This window comes from Nothobranchius furzeri, chromosome 11 (genome assembly GCF_043380555.1).
Source record: "Nothobranchius furzeri strain GRZ-AD chromosome 11, NfurGRZ-RIMD1, whole genome shotgun sequence".
Classification (NCBI taxonomy): Eukaryota; Metazoa; Chordata; class Actinopteri; order Cyprinodontiformes; family Nothobranchiidae; genus Nothobranchius; species Nothobranchius furzeri.
The window spans coordinates 51,487,302-51,505,651 of NC_091751.1; the positions used below are offsets into that span (position 1 = coordinate 51,487,302).

General features: G+C 42.2%; 1 protein-coding gene across 1 annotated transcript; it reads right to left on the reverse strand.

The window, feature by feature from the left end:
* Window positions 1–91: 91 nt before the first annotated feature.
* On the reverse strand, window positions 92–5,217 carry LOC129164865 (dual specificity protein phosphatase 22-B-like). The gene is given in 5 exon segments (XM_070541855.1): window positions 92–739; window positions 803–920; window positions 922–972; window positions 3,285–3,359; window positions 5,171–5,217. Coding segments are annotated over 5 exon segments (417 nt in total). The 3' UTR covers window positions 92–613.
* Window positions 5,218–18,350: the final 13,133 nt, after the last annotated feature.

Genomic DNA, 18,350 nt, shown 5'->3' on the forward strand with positions numbered 1-18,350 from the left:
CATAAATAAGGAAAATGTTAAAGAAACATGCACATAATCAGTTTACATAAGATGAACATCTTGTCTTACATTCAATATATTTTAAGGTGATTTTAGTTAGTAATACTGCCCTCAGGTGGCTGCACATCCACACATCCTGCTGTTAAAGCATTGTGCATGATGTCCAATAAGGTATATAGTTGTTATTCGTTATGAAACGGTAACTGAGCTAAAAGGCTGATTCAAGAACATGCTTTTGGTGTTTTTGGTGCCATCATGCATGACCTCCCTTGCACATTAGACAAACAGGAAAAGAACCAGGAAACAGAGCACATAAGTGTCTTATCACATGACAGACCACCAACCAACAACCTCGCAAAGCACTCACGGCTTTCAATTACCAAATTGAAATATAAGAAACAAAAGGGGGGAAAGGTTATAAATTCAAATTCTGCTTTAGCAACACGAGTTAAAAGTGTATTTTACAAAGTTTAATTGTCATCCAGCGTTTATGTCCAGGTGATTGTTTGATGTGTAAGAAACATCCTCAGATCCATTCAGTTCGGACAAACGTCTACATCACATAATCAGTTGTGCTGAACTGCAAAGTTTCTCATCAATAGTTTAAATGTCTTCAGGATGAGAAGATGCAGGACCTTCTACCTCGCCAATGACTGGGCATTCTGGAGAGCAGTTTGCAGAGATCAGCCTCATCATTAAAGGGGTTCTCTTTATATTTATGTTGAAGTCATTCTCTGAGCTATAAGGAAAACAAACTGTTGTTATCAGAGGGCTACTTTGCAGTGGAATGTTTAATTTATACCTCTGCAGCGTGAGTCGTCTCAAACTCCTGGAGCTGGTGCTGGAAGCCCAGGTTGGGTGCAGCACAGAGCCGCACCACCTTCACAGCAGCCAATACATCCTGCCAGCCCAGTCCGGTTAGTCTTGATGTCAGTTACCACCAAGGTGATGCTACGGGACACTCCTGTCAAGCTGAAGGAAAAAAAGAATATTTCATTCCATGTATCTATCATGCAAGCTTTTATGTACAGTGTGTTTTCCATCACATTATTAGGATACATGGGTTAAACAGCCACATTGTCAAAATTCCTTGCATATCAAGGTCATCATTGTAGTTGCGATGACATATTTAACAAAAAAGTGGTTCCATATTTTTTGAAAATGAGTCTTCTCACTTTGCATGTTGCTCCACTGCATGCAGAAACATCAAGCTGCAGTAGTTTTTAAATGCAGACAAAACCCATACGTGTTCCTGGGCGTTTCTGCAACAGTGCAAACATTTTTTAAAAGGCAGCACACAGTTTCAGTTTAAATACTATCAAGTTATTTATTCTCAGACTGACCAGGGAGAAGGTAGGATTAGTGACTAATGAGAAAAAAGTGAATAAAAGTATGGTCTGCTAGTTTATTCAATACATTTGCAGTGTTCTCTAGTGTAAATCAATGCCTTATGAGTCATTAAAAAAGCTATGATGCTCATGTTATGAGAAGTTTGCTGGTGCAGGGGTGGGCTGAAAACAGCAGGATTGCTCCTTATTAGTAATGATATGATCACTTCTGATTGGCTGAGAGAACATGTTCAACCATGTGTGCAAAGTCACCATCATCAAAAAACTCATCTTTCTCTCCTTGCTACAAAAAAAAAAGAATAATTAAAAATTTAAAATAACTTTCCTGTGGGCAGGCACGAACCAAAATGGGTGAGGATATGAATGCCAATTCACAGTGTGACATAGATATGTGAGGATTTTCAAATCTTAGTATGTCACCATCTATTTTCCATCAGAAGCTAACACAGGAGATAGGTGTAGAAGACTATTTTCATGTTCAACGTTCAGCCTGCATGAAAAACTCAGAGTGACCCATTATAATAAGAAATAATAAAATGTGATTTTCAGTCAACCACACCACAATCCTTATAAATGCATTAATTCGGTTTCAGCCCAAAGTTTTAATTTTCATATTTAGGTAATTAAATGCAGACGTGTACAAAAATAATATAGTTTACTTTATTTCTGATTTGCATTTTTTAAATAAACTAGAACATTTGTTTAGAATGGGAAAGGGTAGAAATTTCTTCTCCAGGCCAGGGATGAGGTCCTGCCCCAAGTGGAGGAGTTTTAGTATCTCGGGGTCTTGTTCACGAGTGTGGGAAAACTGGAGTGTGACATCGATAGGTGCTGCATCTGCAGTGATGCGGGCGTTGTGCCGGTCTGTCGTGGTGAAGAGAGAGCTGAGTCAGAAGGCGAAGCTCTCGATTTACCGGACGATCTACGTTCCTACCCTCACCTATGGTCATGAGCTTTGGGTAGTGACCGAAAGAACAAGATTGCGGATACAAGCGGCCGAAATGAGTTTTCTCCGCAGAGTGACTGGGCTCTCCCTTAGAGATAGGGTGAGAAGCTTGGTCATCTGGGAGGGGCTCGGAGTAGATTCGCTGCTCCTCCACATCGAGAGGAGCCAGTTAAGGTGGCTCGGGCATCTGGTCAGGATGCCTCCTGGACGCCTCCCTGGTGAGGTTTTCCGGACACGTCCAACCGGGAGGAGACCTAAAGGTAGACCCAGGACACGTTGGAGGGACTATGTCTCTCACCTGGCCAAGGAACGCCTCGGGATTCCGCCGGAGGAGCTGGCCCAAGTGGCTGGGGAGAGGGAAGTCTGGGCCTCTCGACTTAGGCTACTGCCCTCGCGACCTGACTCCGGATAAGCGGATGAAAATGGATGGATGGCATATGTTTAGAACATTCAGATTGAAAATGTGTTGTTTCCATGCATTTCAAAACCTGACTGAATAAAAAACATAATAGTACAATTTTAAAACAAATTTTAACGTGATATTTTGCCGGTTTATTTTGGAAAAGAAGCTACAAACAGTAAAAATCGGATTTAAATTAGGATTAAATACAGACATTAGGTATAAAGTTCACGTTTAGAACAATTCCTCAAGAAGAGAAAAGATTTGTCACGGCAGGCTAAAGTTTACCCTATAAAAACTTTCAGCACTATCACACAAACATACTGTGGCAAGACTCATTACCGTACACTGTTTGGGGAAGTTCAAGAATAGGCCTTCCCTTTTCATTTTAATCTCGCCTGTGCAGTCGTTACACAAGGCTTCATTCAGGCACTTTAACATTCTGTGATCTCAGTTTTTCTCTGAATAAAGAGTACATGTGTACATAGAAAATCAGTCCAGTGCAGTCGCTGAAACAACATTCATCATCCTGTGTGAGTGATGCTAGATGTTGGCTTCCAGACAAACACAAAACAGATTTATCGCTCACCAATGAATGATGCAACCTTCTCCCTTAAGGCAGGACTCGTGCACGGACGTTATACTCTGTTTAAAGAATTGAGCCCTATTGAGCAACAGAAACAATAGTTACCAAAGGTCATGAATGCTCAAAAACATCAGGAAAACTTGATTTACCATTGCAAAAGAATAGAATAGACTTTATTGATCACACAGTGTGGCAATTCACTTGTTACAGCAGCACTAACACTTAAGAGAATAATTTGAAGAAAAATAATAAAGGTACATATATACATACATTATATATATATATATATATATATAGGCAATAAGCTTCAATTGTAACCTTTAGCCACTAAAAACCACTAATAAAAATGAAAAACTTGGGTTCCAACACTATGCAGTATACTGTAAGGGAACGCAGACACACTATGTAAACGCGGTATTGTACATTTAACGCATACTGAGTATTGCATTGGTGTTATTGTGTACCAGAATAATGCCGGTACAACTTAAACTGAGGACTCTTACTGCAGAGGGGATGAATGACCTACGGTAGTGTTCAGTTTTACATCTGGGATGTCTGCCTCTGAAGGAGCTGTCCTTGGTCTCCACAGTGGAATGCAATGGGTGGGAGTTTTTTTTTCAAGATGGAGGTCATCTTCCCCAGCATCCTCCTTTCACATGTCTCCTCAACCGAATCCAGTCTAGAACCGAGCTAGCTTGGTAACGCTCCTGATTCTCTCCCAAAGATGACCATTATTCAGTAAGTTCATATAAAATTGTTTTATACGGAAAAGTGGTACAAACAATACAATGCAACTGCCCTGAAGCCACCCCCTCATGGTCATCAGTCAACAAAGGCCCCAATCCTCTCAGACATTAGTTTTTATCTTTAGCTTGGCTCGATATTTTCCTGTATTTTATATAGAGTCTTAAAGATCCGGAACCCCCCAAAGTGCTTTACAACACAATCAGTCATTCACACACTTTCACTCTCTGGTGGTGATGAGCTACAATGTCGCCACTGCTGCCCTGGGGCGCACTGACAGAGGCGAGGCTTCTGAGCATTGGGGCCACCAGTCCCTCCAACCATCATCAGCAGACAATGTGGGTGAAGTGTCTTGCCCAAGGACGCAACAGTAGCACTCTCTGCCTGGAGCCGGGATTGATCCTAAAACCTTGCAAATGCTGGACAACCCACTCTACCTCCGGTTGCCCACAAGGCAGTGACTTGATGCAACCTGCTGGATTTTCTTACACAGGAAACATGGCATAATGAACTGAACTCAGTGCATTGATAAGTAGGTTCAAGTGCCTTGAGAAGACTTGTGTTGAAATTTAGCGCTATATAAATAAACTAAATTGAATTTTACAACCATGTCCTTGCTTGTCTAAATGATTTCAGAAAGCAGCTGACAGCCAACGTTGTCATGGAAACTTTTCTCAAATTGATGAAAATACTTTAGATAATTTAGTATTTTCTATGTGTGTAAGTTTACAGTAAAGTTATTTTAGCAGCTAACCATTACCATGCCTCAACTTAAGACATAAGCTGTAAGATCAGTTCAACTAAAAAAACTGCAAAATTTAACACATCTGGTTTTTTTCCGCATGCTTAGAAAATACACACAAGCCTTTGGAGATGTCATGCATCAAAATATCACAGCTACTCACAAACGGCTGAATGCAACTGTGATACTTTTTCCCATGCGTGAGAATGAGTTCGCAGCTAAACAATGAGCTTGTGAAAGCACATCATTCACATGTTAGCTTAAAGAGAATAAACCTCAGACACCCACACAGCGCAGCTCAAAACAAACAAACAAAAAAAAACCTAAATAATGTGATCTGCTTTTCTGTCTACTTGGCTTGGATTTTTGTTGTTGTGTTGCAGTTCTGTGTACTGCTACTTACAGGTTTTGTGTGGGCAGATCAGCCGCTGAAATGCACGGATAGGTCATCATCAGGCAAACAAAGCACATGGCTTACATCTCAGCAGTCAGCTGCTTTGAAGTAGTTAGCACAAACCTTTTTAAGAATTAGCAATGCAGAGATTCCTGTTCTACATCTTTCTGAACATCTTAGCAGATGGGCAGTTCGACTAATTCAGCCAATCAGTGTCTTCAGCTACTTCCTTAAAGATAAAGCAGAAACTTGAGCAAACGTTATCACAAGACATGATCAGAGAGCCTCTCACCGGCAGGACAGGAGCTGCATTTTCATGATGTGTGTAATGTTGTTTCTGGCCAGCTGTTCTACATTTCTCGCATCTGAGGAACAAAAATTGAAGCACAATGAATGGGTGGATTTGTGTGATCATAAACATTTAAAAAGGTAGAATACCGATAAATTCTGACACACTTTTTACATTTCCCAGGTCTAAATAAGATTAGAAGACCAAAAACTGGACAGATGATTTAGGGTGGTTTCATTTAATTGTTGTAGCTATCATAACATAACGTAAGAAGAAGCACTAATCCCTAAAATCCACCACTAAAACAAACACAATATCCAGTAGACATCTTACCTTGTTCATGCCATTACCCATGCTGAAGAGACCCTCTGAAAAAAGACACAACAGAGAATAGAAACTGTGTGTGTCCGTGTGCTTTTAACATGTTTGCTTCTCAAACCTACAGGGGTTAAAAGCGGCTGATCTGTGTGAGCAATGCTGCCAAAGCTTCTCTCGTTGAATCCTGGGATTTGTAGTTTTCCTATGCAGAAGAGAATGGATAAATAGAGCCTTTTATGCTTGAATAACCTTCTTGTTTCTTAACAAGCTGAAACTACCTATAAATACCCCTCCTCCCCACCCCCTGAGGAGTCTTTGAAGTCATTAGGCTCTCAGCTTTGCTTTCCCATCCTTACTCAATATCCTTGTTGTTCCTAACCAAGTAAGACTCCACTTTTCTAACACTCGAACAAAACCTCATACAGTTTTTTTTTTCATAATTAATTATTAAATGTAAGGTATAAGTCAATAATTTGGCAGAGCTATTTGTAAAATGATCGTCGTCATCGTCTTCCTCCGCTTATCCGGGTCCGGGTCGCGGGGGCAGCATCCCAACTAGGGAGCTCCAGACCGTTCTCTCCCTGGCCACCTCCACCAGCTCCTCCGGCAGGACCCCAAGGCGTTCCCGGACCAGATTGGAGATGTAACCACTCCAACGTGTCCTGGGTCGACCCGGGGGGCAGGACATGCGCGAAACACCTCCCCGGGGAGGAGTCCAGGATGCATCCTGACCAGAAGCCCAAACCACCTCAACTGGCTCCTTTCGATCCAGAGGAGCAGCGGTTCTACTCCGAGTCCCTCCCGAATGTCCGAGCTCCTCACCCTATCTCTAAGGCTGAGCCCGGCCACCCTACGGAGGAAACTCATTTCGGCCGCTTGTATTCACAATCTCGTTCTTTCGGTCATTACCCAAAGCTCATGACCATAGGTGAGGATTGGGACGTAGATCGACCGGTAAATCAAGAGCCTGGCTTTCTGGCTCAGCTCCCTCTTCACCACGACAGATCGGCTCAGCGTCCGCATCACTGCAGGCACTGAACCAATCCGCCTGTCGATCTCGCGATCCCTCCTACCCTCACTCATGAACAAGACCCTGAGATACTTAAACTCCTCCACTTGAGGTAGGACCTCTCCCCCGACCCGGAGTTGGCAAGCCACCCTTTTCCGGTCGAGAACCATGGTCTCAGATTTGGAGGTGCTGATCCTCATCCCAGCCGCTTCACACTCGGCCGCGAACCTACCCAGCAAGAGCTGAAGGTCAGAGCTGGATGAAGCTAGGAGGACCACATCATCCGCAAAAAGTAGAGACGAGATTCTCCTGCCACCAAACTCGACACACTCCGTACCATGGCTGCGCCTAGAAATTCTGTCCATAAAGCTAATGAACAGAACCGGTGACAAAGGGCAGCCCTGGTGGAGTCCAACCCTCACCGGGAACAGGTCCGACTTACTACCAGCTATGCGGACCAAACTCACGCTCCTCTGGTAAAGGGACTGAATGGCCCTTAACAGAAAGCCACCCACCCCATACTCCTGGAGCATCACCCACAGGGTGTCCCTGGGGACATGGTCATAAGCCTTCTCCAAATCCACAGAACACATGCGGATTGGTTGGACAAACTTCCATGCCCCCTCCATCACCCTTGCAAGGGTATAGAGCTGGTCCACAGTTCCACGGCCAGGACGAAAACCACATTGCTCCTCCTCAATCTGAGATTCAACTATTGATCGGACCCTCCTCTCCAGTACCTTGGAGTAGACCTTTCCAGGGAGGCTGAGGAGTGTGATCCCCCTATAGTTGGAACACACCCTCAGGTCACCCTTCTTAAAGATGGGGACCACCACCCCGGTCTGCCACTCAACAGGAACTGCCCCCAATGACCACGCAATGTTGCAGAGACGTGTCAACCATGACAGCCCTACAACATCCATAGCCTTCAGATACCCAGGACGAACCTCATCCGCCCCCGGGGCTCCGCCGCTGTGTAGTTGTTTGACTACCTCAGTAACTTCTGCCCCCGAGATTGAACAGTCCATCCCCAGGTCTCCCAGCTCTGGTTCCTCCTCGGAATGCACATAGGTAGGATTGAGGAGCTCCTCAAAGTATTCCTTCCACCGTCCGACTATAGCCCCAGTTGACGTCAGCAGCTCCCCATCCCCACTGTTAACAGTGTGAGCGAGTTGCTGCCTTCCTCTCCTGAGGCGCCGGACAGTTTGCCAGAACCTCTTTGGAGCCGATCGATAGTCTTTCTCCATGGCCTCACCAAACTCCTCCCACGCCCGCGATTTTGCCTCGGCAACTGCCACTGCTGCACCCCGCTTGGCTATCCGGTACCTGTCTGCTGCCTCCGGAGACCCACAGACCAGCCACGCCCTGTAGGCCTCCTTCTTCAGCCTGACGGCTCCCCGAACCTCTGATGTCCACCAGCGGATACGGGGGTTGCCACCACGACTGGCACCGGCCACCTTGCGACCACAGCTAGCAACAGCCGCCTCAACAAACGCAGAGTGGAACAAGGCCCACGGAGTCAATGTCCCCCACTGCTCCCGGGACGTGGTCAAAGCTCTGCCGGAGGAGGAAGTTGAAGACCGTCTTAACAGGTTCTTCTGCCAGGCATTCCCAGCAGACCCTCACTATGCGTTTGGGTCTGCCAGGTCTACGCGGCATCTTCCCTTGCCATCTGATCCAACTCACCACCAGGTGGTGATCAGTTGACAGCTCCGCTCCTCTCTTCACTTGGGTGTCCAAAACATACGGCCGCAGGTCAGATGATACGACTACAAAGTCTATCATCGACCTGCGACCTAGGCTGCCCTGGTACCAAGTGTACCGATGGGCATCCTCATGTTCGAACATGGTAATCGTTATGGCAAAACTGCGGCTTGCACAGAAGTCCAATAACGCAACACCACTTGAGTTCAGATCAGGCGGGCCATTCCTCCCAATCACACCCCTCCAGGTCAAGCTGTCATTGCCCACGTGAGCATTGAAGTCCCCCAGCAGGACAATGGCGTCCCCTGATGGAGTACTACCTAGCACTCGTCCCAGGGACTCCAAAAAGGGTGGGTGCTCTGAACTGATATTTTGCCCATAAGCACAAATGCACAGGCCAATGCATTGAGGCCCCATAAGACCAGCACAGAATAACTGAACACGACAGTGATCCGAGACATGATGTTCAAGAAAGATGTGGCAAACAAAAGGATATTGTAGTGGCCCAGATTTGAATGCCATTCAGATTTTGCAGATGAGAAAGACTGCAAGGAAACCCGCAAAAAAATTTGTTAACTTGAAGCCCTAAAGGCTGTACCAAGCATGTGGCAGTATCTGCAAGTGAAAACACAGACTTTGCAACAAATTACAAAAATAAAAGGATTAATAGCATGAAAATGTGATCACTTATTTCTTATACAGCTAAAATTTACAGTTATCGGCATACTCCTCCTCTCATTTAGCAAAAGGCCAATCTGAACACAAAAAAGCTCTGATGGCTGAGTGACTTTCGGAAGCCAGCCACAAACATTTGCAGCAACTCTGTTGAAGAAAATGTGGCACCTGGCAGTTCTATGTGCTGATTATCATCACTGCAAAAACATCAACAGGAAGTGATGGTACCCACTCCTCCACACTGACTGCACATTTACAAATCAGGCACCAGTTCGTTAACTTCCTGGTGATTTGTTGATGTGAGACCGCTACTACAGACTGAATGAAAGGAGGTGTCTGTGGCAGAAACACATCATGACATGAACTAAATACAGAGCTGATTGAGTTGTTTATTTGTCTAAACTGGTTAGTTTCAAAATGAAGATCAGTCAATCAGAACCACTTAATTTATAAATTAACCGTTTCTTCTTTTTATAGTTTAGAGTGTAGAGATTTGCTATTTTTAATTATAAAACCATTCGTGAATTAAGGTAAGATAAAGTACAAAGAAGTCAGACTGAAAAATAATGTATCAGCATATATTCAACATCCTTTCTAATTGTGAATTACATAGATCTGTTGTAAATGACACACTTAGTTATCCAGCTTGCTCACCTAATTGTCAGTAAACATGCTCGGTTACATGTCAACTGTAATAAAGAATGGAAGGGAAATTTTCTGAACAGCCTTCCAATTACGAGCAATGAACATGTACAACATCAAAAGAAGGGAAAAAAATGCATGCACGCCACAAACAAACTAAACACAAGCCAGGTAAACATGATACTGCTTTGTTGTGGTTTTAGTGTGCAAAAAAAAAAGAGGAATTTATAGTGTGGGTGTTTACAGATAGGCTGCCCAAAACATAGGCCTACCTGTCAATCATCGCCCACACTGCCAGAGGCTACAATTCAGGTGGTTTCCCGCTCTAGTTTCACATAAAAGCTTGATTTATCAATGAACTTGCTTTTTGTGTTTTCTGAGGTTGGGAATACATTTATTGTGGGTTGAGAAGTTTATAAAATTGATTTGATGTGGTGTGTAGTTTCAGCAGTCTTCAAAGATTGCCGAAGAGGATTGAACTCTGCCCGAGTGGCTATTCTTTTCTTAGCCAGCCCCGGGGTTTTGGCTGTGGTGGAGGCCTAGCCGTTGTTTTTAGAGACCATCTTCCATGTAGTTCTACAACCTCTGGTCACTTTGCTTCCTTTAAACTGCAGCTGATTAAAGTCGGGCGTAAGGACCCGTTCTACTGTACTGTGGTCCATCGTCCACCTGGTCCAAACGGTTCTTTCCTTCAGGAGCTTAGTGACTTTCTATCCTCCACTGTGAAGCTGTCCAGACTGGTAATTGTGGGTGACTTTAACATCCACGTTGATGATCCCTCTGATCACTTTGCCATGAATTTCTCCAGCCTTATGGACTCCTTCAGCTTTACCCAGCTGTGTGTTACGGTTAGTGGTAACGACACGCGGGGATATCTCCTCCTAAGACGGCCTCTGGAGCAGTCACCTAACTGTTCCGGCGAGCATCGCCACAACATCGACAGAACCAAGGCTGTTTTGCGGCAAAAGTTTTGGAGCAGAGCGTGTGTGAGCAACAAGCAGGAGCTGACGCTACACCGGACCTCCATCCCGGTACCGACGGAAGCACACAGGATTTGGCGCCGAACCCGGTGTGGTGACACCGGCCCAGCCCAGCCCAGCGGCACCGACCCTGACGTGGTTCTATCGGCCCAACCCAGTGGCACTGGGCCCGGCGTGGTTCCATCCGGCTGTGCCGTACCCAGCGTGGTTACGCCGGCCCAGCCCAACGGTACTGAGCCCGGCGCGCCTCCATCGGCCTGGCCCAACAGCGCCGAACCCGGCATAGTTCGGTCGACGGGGCCTAGCGACACCGACTACGGAGGGGTCCTGCTGAGCCAGGCCCAACAAACATTCATCACGTCGCGGAGACTAAACCACAACAGCCTTCCCCGTCGAGAGACAAGAAGGGCCCGGAGCTGGCCTATGGATTGAGGCTGCAGTAAAAAAAATAAATAAAAATAAAAAAAAGAAGAGGCACAAGTATTCAAGTATTCAGAAGATGCCGCCTAAAAGAGGTAATATCAATGAGGAAGAACTGGAGGACATAAAGAAATCTTTGAACTTTATGTCAGAAGAGATTACAACCATTGCAAAACAACAAAAACTGATCATTAATTTAATTGAGGATATTAAAGAATTAAGAAGGCAAAGTGAGGAAAAGGACAAGAAGATTAATATGTTGGAAGTACGAGTGGCAGAATTGGAACAATATTCAAGGATATCTGATGTAATAGTAATGGGTCTGGAAACCAAGCACCAGACATATGCACGGGCAGCAGCTGAAGAGAGAGGGGAGCCGCCTGAGCAAGAGTTGCGCTCCCTGGAAGAGCAGGTAATAGCATTTTTCAATAGTAAAGGTATTGAAATGGATAGTAGGGACATTGAGGGGTGCCATACTCTTCCAAGGAAAAACAAGAATCAAAAACCTGCCATTATTATAAGATTTGTGAATAGGAAGCAGAAAAAAGAACTACTGAAGCAAGGAAGAAAGTTGAAAGGAACGAATGTGTATGTTAATGAACATCTAACCAAGAAAAATGCAGATATTGCAAGACAAGCGAGATTATTAAGAAAACAGAAGAAAATACAGTCAACCTGGACATCAGATTGTAAGGTGTTCATTAAGTTAAATGGAACACCGGAGCAGGCAAAGGTCTTGGTCATTAAAGAGCTGATGGAACTGGAAAAATATGGCTGATAAATGTAAGGCAAAGCATGGGGATGGTTGATGGTACTTTTAATGAATTGTCAAATAGGATAGTACTAGGCCTAGACGAAGTGTTGTTAGAGGTGATGGTGTGTGGATAAGATATATAACAAAGTCAGATGGCTGACAGATTTCAAGTAACAAATCAAATGGATGCTGAAACTGGGACATTGGGGTATGATAGCAATATAGATCCTGACTATAATTTTTTTTACTAAAATGTTAAAGGACTGTAATTATTATACAATGGAACAATTTAATAGGAACATAGAGGGGGGTAAGAATATAACTATGGTTCATTTCAATAGTAGAAGTCTATATGCAAACTTTCAATTTATTAAAGCATATATAGCACAGTTTAATCAACCATTTGATGTGATAGCAATATCAGAGACTTGGATGAACACTGGAAAAGAAGAGGATTTTGAGATGGAGGGATATGAGCTCCTCCATCTAGATAGGACAAATAAAAAAGGAGGTGGGGTGGCACTCTATGTTGATAAAAATTTAAGGTTTGAAAAAATGAGTAGAATGACAAGGGTGGTAGATGGAGTGAAGGAATGTATAACAGTGGAAATAAATATGAACAAACAGAAAAATATCATTGTTAGTTGCATATATAGAACACCAGGATCAAAGATTGAGACTTTTAAGGACATTATGGAGGACTTGTACACAAATCTGAATCAGAAAAGAATTTTTATTTGTGGAGACTTTAATATTGATTTACTGAACCCAAATCATAATAAGAGTACTGAAGAATTTATTGAGTCAATGTATTGTATGGGATTATTTCCCCTGATAACAAGACCAACGAGAATAACCACTCATGGTGCAACTCTATTAGATAATATTTTTACAAATGTAATGGAAGAAAATATAAAAGCCGGGATATTGATAAATGATATAAGTGACCACTTACCAGTCTTTGTAACTTATGACTGTTGCTATAAAGTTCATAGAAATGTAGGTAAGATGATATATAAAACAATTAGAACAGAAAAGGCAATGCAGTGTCTCAAAAATGAGTTAATAAAACAAGATTGGACTATTGTACATAAATATAAGGATGTCAATAAAGCCTATGAGGCATTCTTAAGTATATTCATGGCCTTATTAGAGAAAAATAGCCTACTTATTGAAGTCAACAGGAAAGACAAATATACAGGAAGACCATGGATGACGAAGGGACTGCAAAATGCCTGTAAAAAAAAGAACAGCTTATATAGAGAATTCATTAAAAAGAGAACTACAGAATCTGAAAAGAAATATAAAAGTAAATTAACTAACATAATGAGAACTTGTAAAAAAGAATACTTCATCCAAAGGTTAGAAGATAATAAAGATAGCATGAAAGGGATATGGAATGTATTGAATAGTATAATAAAAAATGCACCAAGGACTAATGACTACCCTGGGTATTTTATGGAAGGGACAAATACTATTAGTAAAATGAATGAAGTAGTAGATGGATTTAATGATTTTTTTTGTACATATAGGGCCAAAACTAGCCGCAGAAATAAAGGTTGATATGATAGAAAAGGAGACTGGAGGACACATTGAAAGGAATGCAAGTTCAATGTTTTTAAGAGCAGTGGAAGAGAAGGAGATATATGATATTGTCAGTGGACTTAAGAACAAAACAAGTACTGACTTCCATGATATTGATATGTTAACAGTAAAGAGAGTAATTGATGGTATTGTAAAACCGCTACAATATATTTTTAATTTGTCTTTCCAGGAAGGGGTTTTTCCACAAAAAATGAAAGTAGCAAAAATTATTCCCATTTATAAATCAGGTGAAAAGCATTGTTTTACAAATTATAGACCAGTGTCGGTACTCTGCCAGTTTTCTAAAATACTGGAAAAACTATTTCTAAAAAGACTTGATAACTTTGTGGAAAAGCATGATCTGTTGGCAAATTGCCAGTATGGGTTTAGAAATAACAGATCAACAGTTTTGGCATTGATGGATTTAATGGAAGAAATAACTGAATGTATGGATAACAAGAAGTATGCACTTGGAGTTTTTCTAGATCTAAAAAAAGCATTTGATACTGTTGACCACAAAATTTTAATAATCAAACTGGAGAAATATGGGTTTAGGGGTGTGGTATTGGATTGGATAAAAAGCTATGTGATGAATCGACAGCAATATGTACAAATAAATGAGTTTAAATCTAAATTGATGGATATTGAATGTGGAGTACCTCAAGGATCAGTATTGGGACCAAAATTGTTTATAATGTATATAAATGATATTTGTAAAGTATCGAAGATCCTAAAGTTTGTAATTTTTGCAGATGATACCAATATACTTTGTTCAAGTGGGGAATTTCAACTGGTTGAGGAGGTGATCACACAGGAGTTAAAGATATTAAAGACGTGGTTTGATAGAAACAAATTGTCCTTAAATTTAAATAAAACAAAATTTATGTTATTCGGAAACCATAAGAAAGATATTAACATTGAAATTTGTGTTGATAATGTATATCTAGAAAGGGTTAATACCATAAAATTTCTTGGTGTGATCATTGATCATAAGGCCTGTTGGAAATCACACATCACTTATGTGAGGGGAAAGTTAGCATGGGGCATTGCTGTCTTGGGGAAAGTGAAACTTTTTCTGGATAGGAAAACATTATATATGTTATATTGTGCTTTCATATTACCATACATGAGTTATTGTGTAGAAGTTTGGGGAAACACATATAAAAGTAATATTCAGACTATAATCATAATGCAGAAAAGGGCTATTAGACTAATAAATCAGGAGGGGTATAGGGCTCACACAAACGCACTCTTTATTAAGACGCAAGCTTTAAAATTCCAGGACCTGGTCAAGTTTAAAACTGTGCAAATAATATATAAGGTAAGGAAAGGGATGCTCCCAATTCAAATAAGTAAATGGTTCTTAGAAAGAGAAGGGAGGTATAATTTTAGAGGGAAGTGGAATTTAAAAGTACAAAGAGTAAGAACAACATTGAAAAGGATGTCTATTTCAATAGCGGGCGTTAAATTCTGGAATGAGTTAACAGAAGAAATAAAGGATAGTAGTAATGTAAACCAGTTTAAAATAAAACTCAAAAAAGAAATGTTAAATAAGTATAAGACTGAAGAAAATGCAATTAACCCAGGACGGCATGCAAACTGATGTTTAATCTCTTCTACAAATTAGAAAATCTAAATATAGTTCTAGTTGAACATGAGAATTTAATTTATTTATTATTATTGCTTTTTTTTTGTGGTTTTTTTTTTGAAGGCATTGTAACTGTTTTGTTGTTTACATTTTGATGATGAGGATGTAAACCTGAGGGGGTAGGGCTAAATAAGTATACACTTCTCCCTACTCCTTTTCAAACAATTGCGTGGAATGATTTTATGAAATGTTGGTGAATGTATATGTTTGAAATAAAGTGAACTGAACTGAACTGATTCTGGCCCCACACACATCAAGGGACACACTCTAGACCTTGTTTTTACCCTGAGTCTAAATGCTGACAGTGTTTGTCCTGAGGACGTTTATAATTCAGATCACCATGCATTTTCTTTAGCTTGTCAGTTTCTGCTTCCCCACCTCCTGCTGGCCGTGTGGTTAGTTCTCGTTTTCTTAATGAGAGCACAGCTAGCAATTTATTTGCTGCTTTTGATCAACCCTGTTCTTCTGATAATGACCCAGATTCCTTAACTTCTCAGTTTAACGAGCACTGCCTCTCCATTCTGTACAACATCTGTCCTGTCAGAACCAGATCAGTTCCTGCAGTGAACCCTACTCCCTGGTTTAATGACAGCCTTCGCAGCCCAACGCGCCAATGCAGAAAAATTGAGTGATTGTGGAAGAAAACCCATCTCCACGTCCATCTGCTGCACTTAAAGGATCTTCTGACATCCTTTAACTCTGCAGTCAGAGACGCTAGGGTTTCCTATTTTTCCAACCTGGTGTCCCAGAGCAAATGGAACCCCAAGGTGCTGTTTAACACCATCAGCAGTATCATCTCTCCTGCCTCTCCTACAGCCTCCATCCACTCTGTGGCAGACTGTGAGAACTTTCTTTCTTTGTGGACAAAGTCAAGAAGGTTAGATCTAGCATCTCTCCTTCAGCCTTAACGCCGCCTCTCCCGACTCCAACCAGGCCCATCATCCTAGATAGCTTTGCTCCTGTTTCTTTGCCTGAGTTAACCAAACTTGTTAAGTCTATGAAGACCTCTGCATGCCCCCTCAACATCTTACCCTCATCTTTGTTTAAAAGTGCTTTTCAGTCCATCGGTCCCAACGTGCTCTCTATAATTAATGCTTCTCTGGTTACTGATCAGGCCCCTGCTTACTTTAAGAACGCTTTAATCCACCCGCTTCTTAAAAAAACGAGTCTCGACCCCTCTCTCCATAGGAGCTTCATACCCATCTCTAAACTTCCGTTCATCTCCAAGATCTTGGAAAAGGTTGTGGCTAAACAGCTCACAGCTGCTCTTGATGAACATAACATCTATGATTACTTACAGTCAGGTTTTCATAGAGCTCATTCTACTGAAACAGCTCTTCTTAGGGTCTCTAATGACCTTCTGACTCACAGTGATGCAGAGGACTGTTCTGTTCTGGTCCTGCTGGACCTGACTGCAACCTTTGACACCGTTGGCCATCACCTGCTACTGGAGAGGCTGAGAGACTGGGTAGGCCTATCAGGAATTGCTCTGGAGTGGTTCTCCTCTTATCTCTCTGAGCGCTCCTTTTCTGTGGCCGTCTCCAAGTTTCGGTCCTCCACCACCTCCCTTACCCATGGTGTCCCACAAGGGTCTGTGCTGGGGCCTCTGCTCTTCCTCCTCTATCTGCTTCGTCTTAAGCACATCCTGAGCTCCTTCAAAGGAATCTCCTACCATCTTTATGCAGATGACATCCAACTGTACATCTCCTTTAAGCTCCATGAGCTGCTGCTGTTACACACCTGCTTAGACTCTATCAAAACCTGGATGGCTGGGAGCTTTCTACAGCTGAATGAAGATAAGACTGAGATCCTTATCTGTGCCCCAGACAAGCTGGTTCCCAAAGTCAGAGACTCTCTTGGTCAGCTTGCTTCTCACACCAAACCTTCCGTCAGGAATCTTGGCGTGACCTTTGACCCAGCTCTCACCCTGCATTCTCATGTAAGTTCTTGTTCGCTCTTCCTTCTTCCATCTCAGGAACATTGCTAAGCTGAGTCCCATTCTGTCCCGCTCTGAACTTGAGACTGTTCTCCACACCTTCATCTCCTCACGCTTAGACTACTGCAACTCTCTTTTCACGTGCCTGAGCAAAACCTCCCTGAACCGTCTACAGGTGGTTCAGAATGCCTGTGCTCAGCTTCTGACCAAGTCCTCCAAACACACCCACATCACCTCGCTTCATTGGCTGCCAGTCAACTTCAGGGTTCATTTCAAGATCCTGGTTCTGGTCTATAGGGTCATGGACAAGCACCTTCTTACATTGGTGATCTTCTTAGTCCCTACACCCCCAGCAGGTCCCTGAAGTCCAGTAATCAAAGCCTACTGGTTGTGCAGCGCACCAGGCTAAAGACCAAAGGTGACAGATCATTTGCTGCTGTGGCCCCCAGACTCTGGAACTCTCTCCCCCTGAGCCTGAGATCAGTGGACTCAGTGGACTCCTTTAAAAAACAGCTGAAGACTCACCTGTTCAAGCTGGCTTTTGTACGACCTTTTTCACCACTCTCTCTTTATTCTGCTCTCCCCACCTATTCCACCTTCCTCAGGATCCACTGATTTCCCACTTTCCTATTCACTCTCTCTCTTTCTTAACATTTTTTAAATCGCAATTGTCTATTTTTTGCTCATTTTAAATGTATTTGTTACCATTTTCTAAATTCTTTTTCATGCTTTTACATTTTTTGTTTTTGTGAAGCGCCTTGTGACTTTTATCTTGAGAGGCATTATAGAAATTATATTTTCTTCTTCTTGTTCTTCTTCAAAGATGTGATAGATCATCTTAAGAAATGTTCTTTATAAAAGTGGCGATTTTACAATAAAGTTGACAATAACTTTTGATTTTGTACCTCATTATCAAACTTCTGAAAACAAAATAAATATAAAAAAATGTGTCTGTGGTTCTACTTGAAGACCAGTTGAGTAAAATTCAGTTAGCAAATTTGGCCACTAGGTGGAGGCACCGTTACATGTAAATATGAATTTCAGACGAATTAATTTATACTAAATGAAGACACATATTTAAGTTATATAACATAGTTTTTTTCAACTGCATGTATTAGAGTTTCGTTTTTAATGCCTTTTTTAGTTATTTCAAACGCTTCGCAAACATGAATCTATTAACCAGCCTGGTGTATTAATCTGTTATCAACTTGTAAGGCTGTTTGTAGTCTT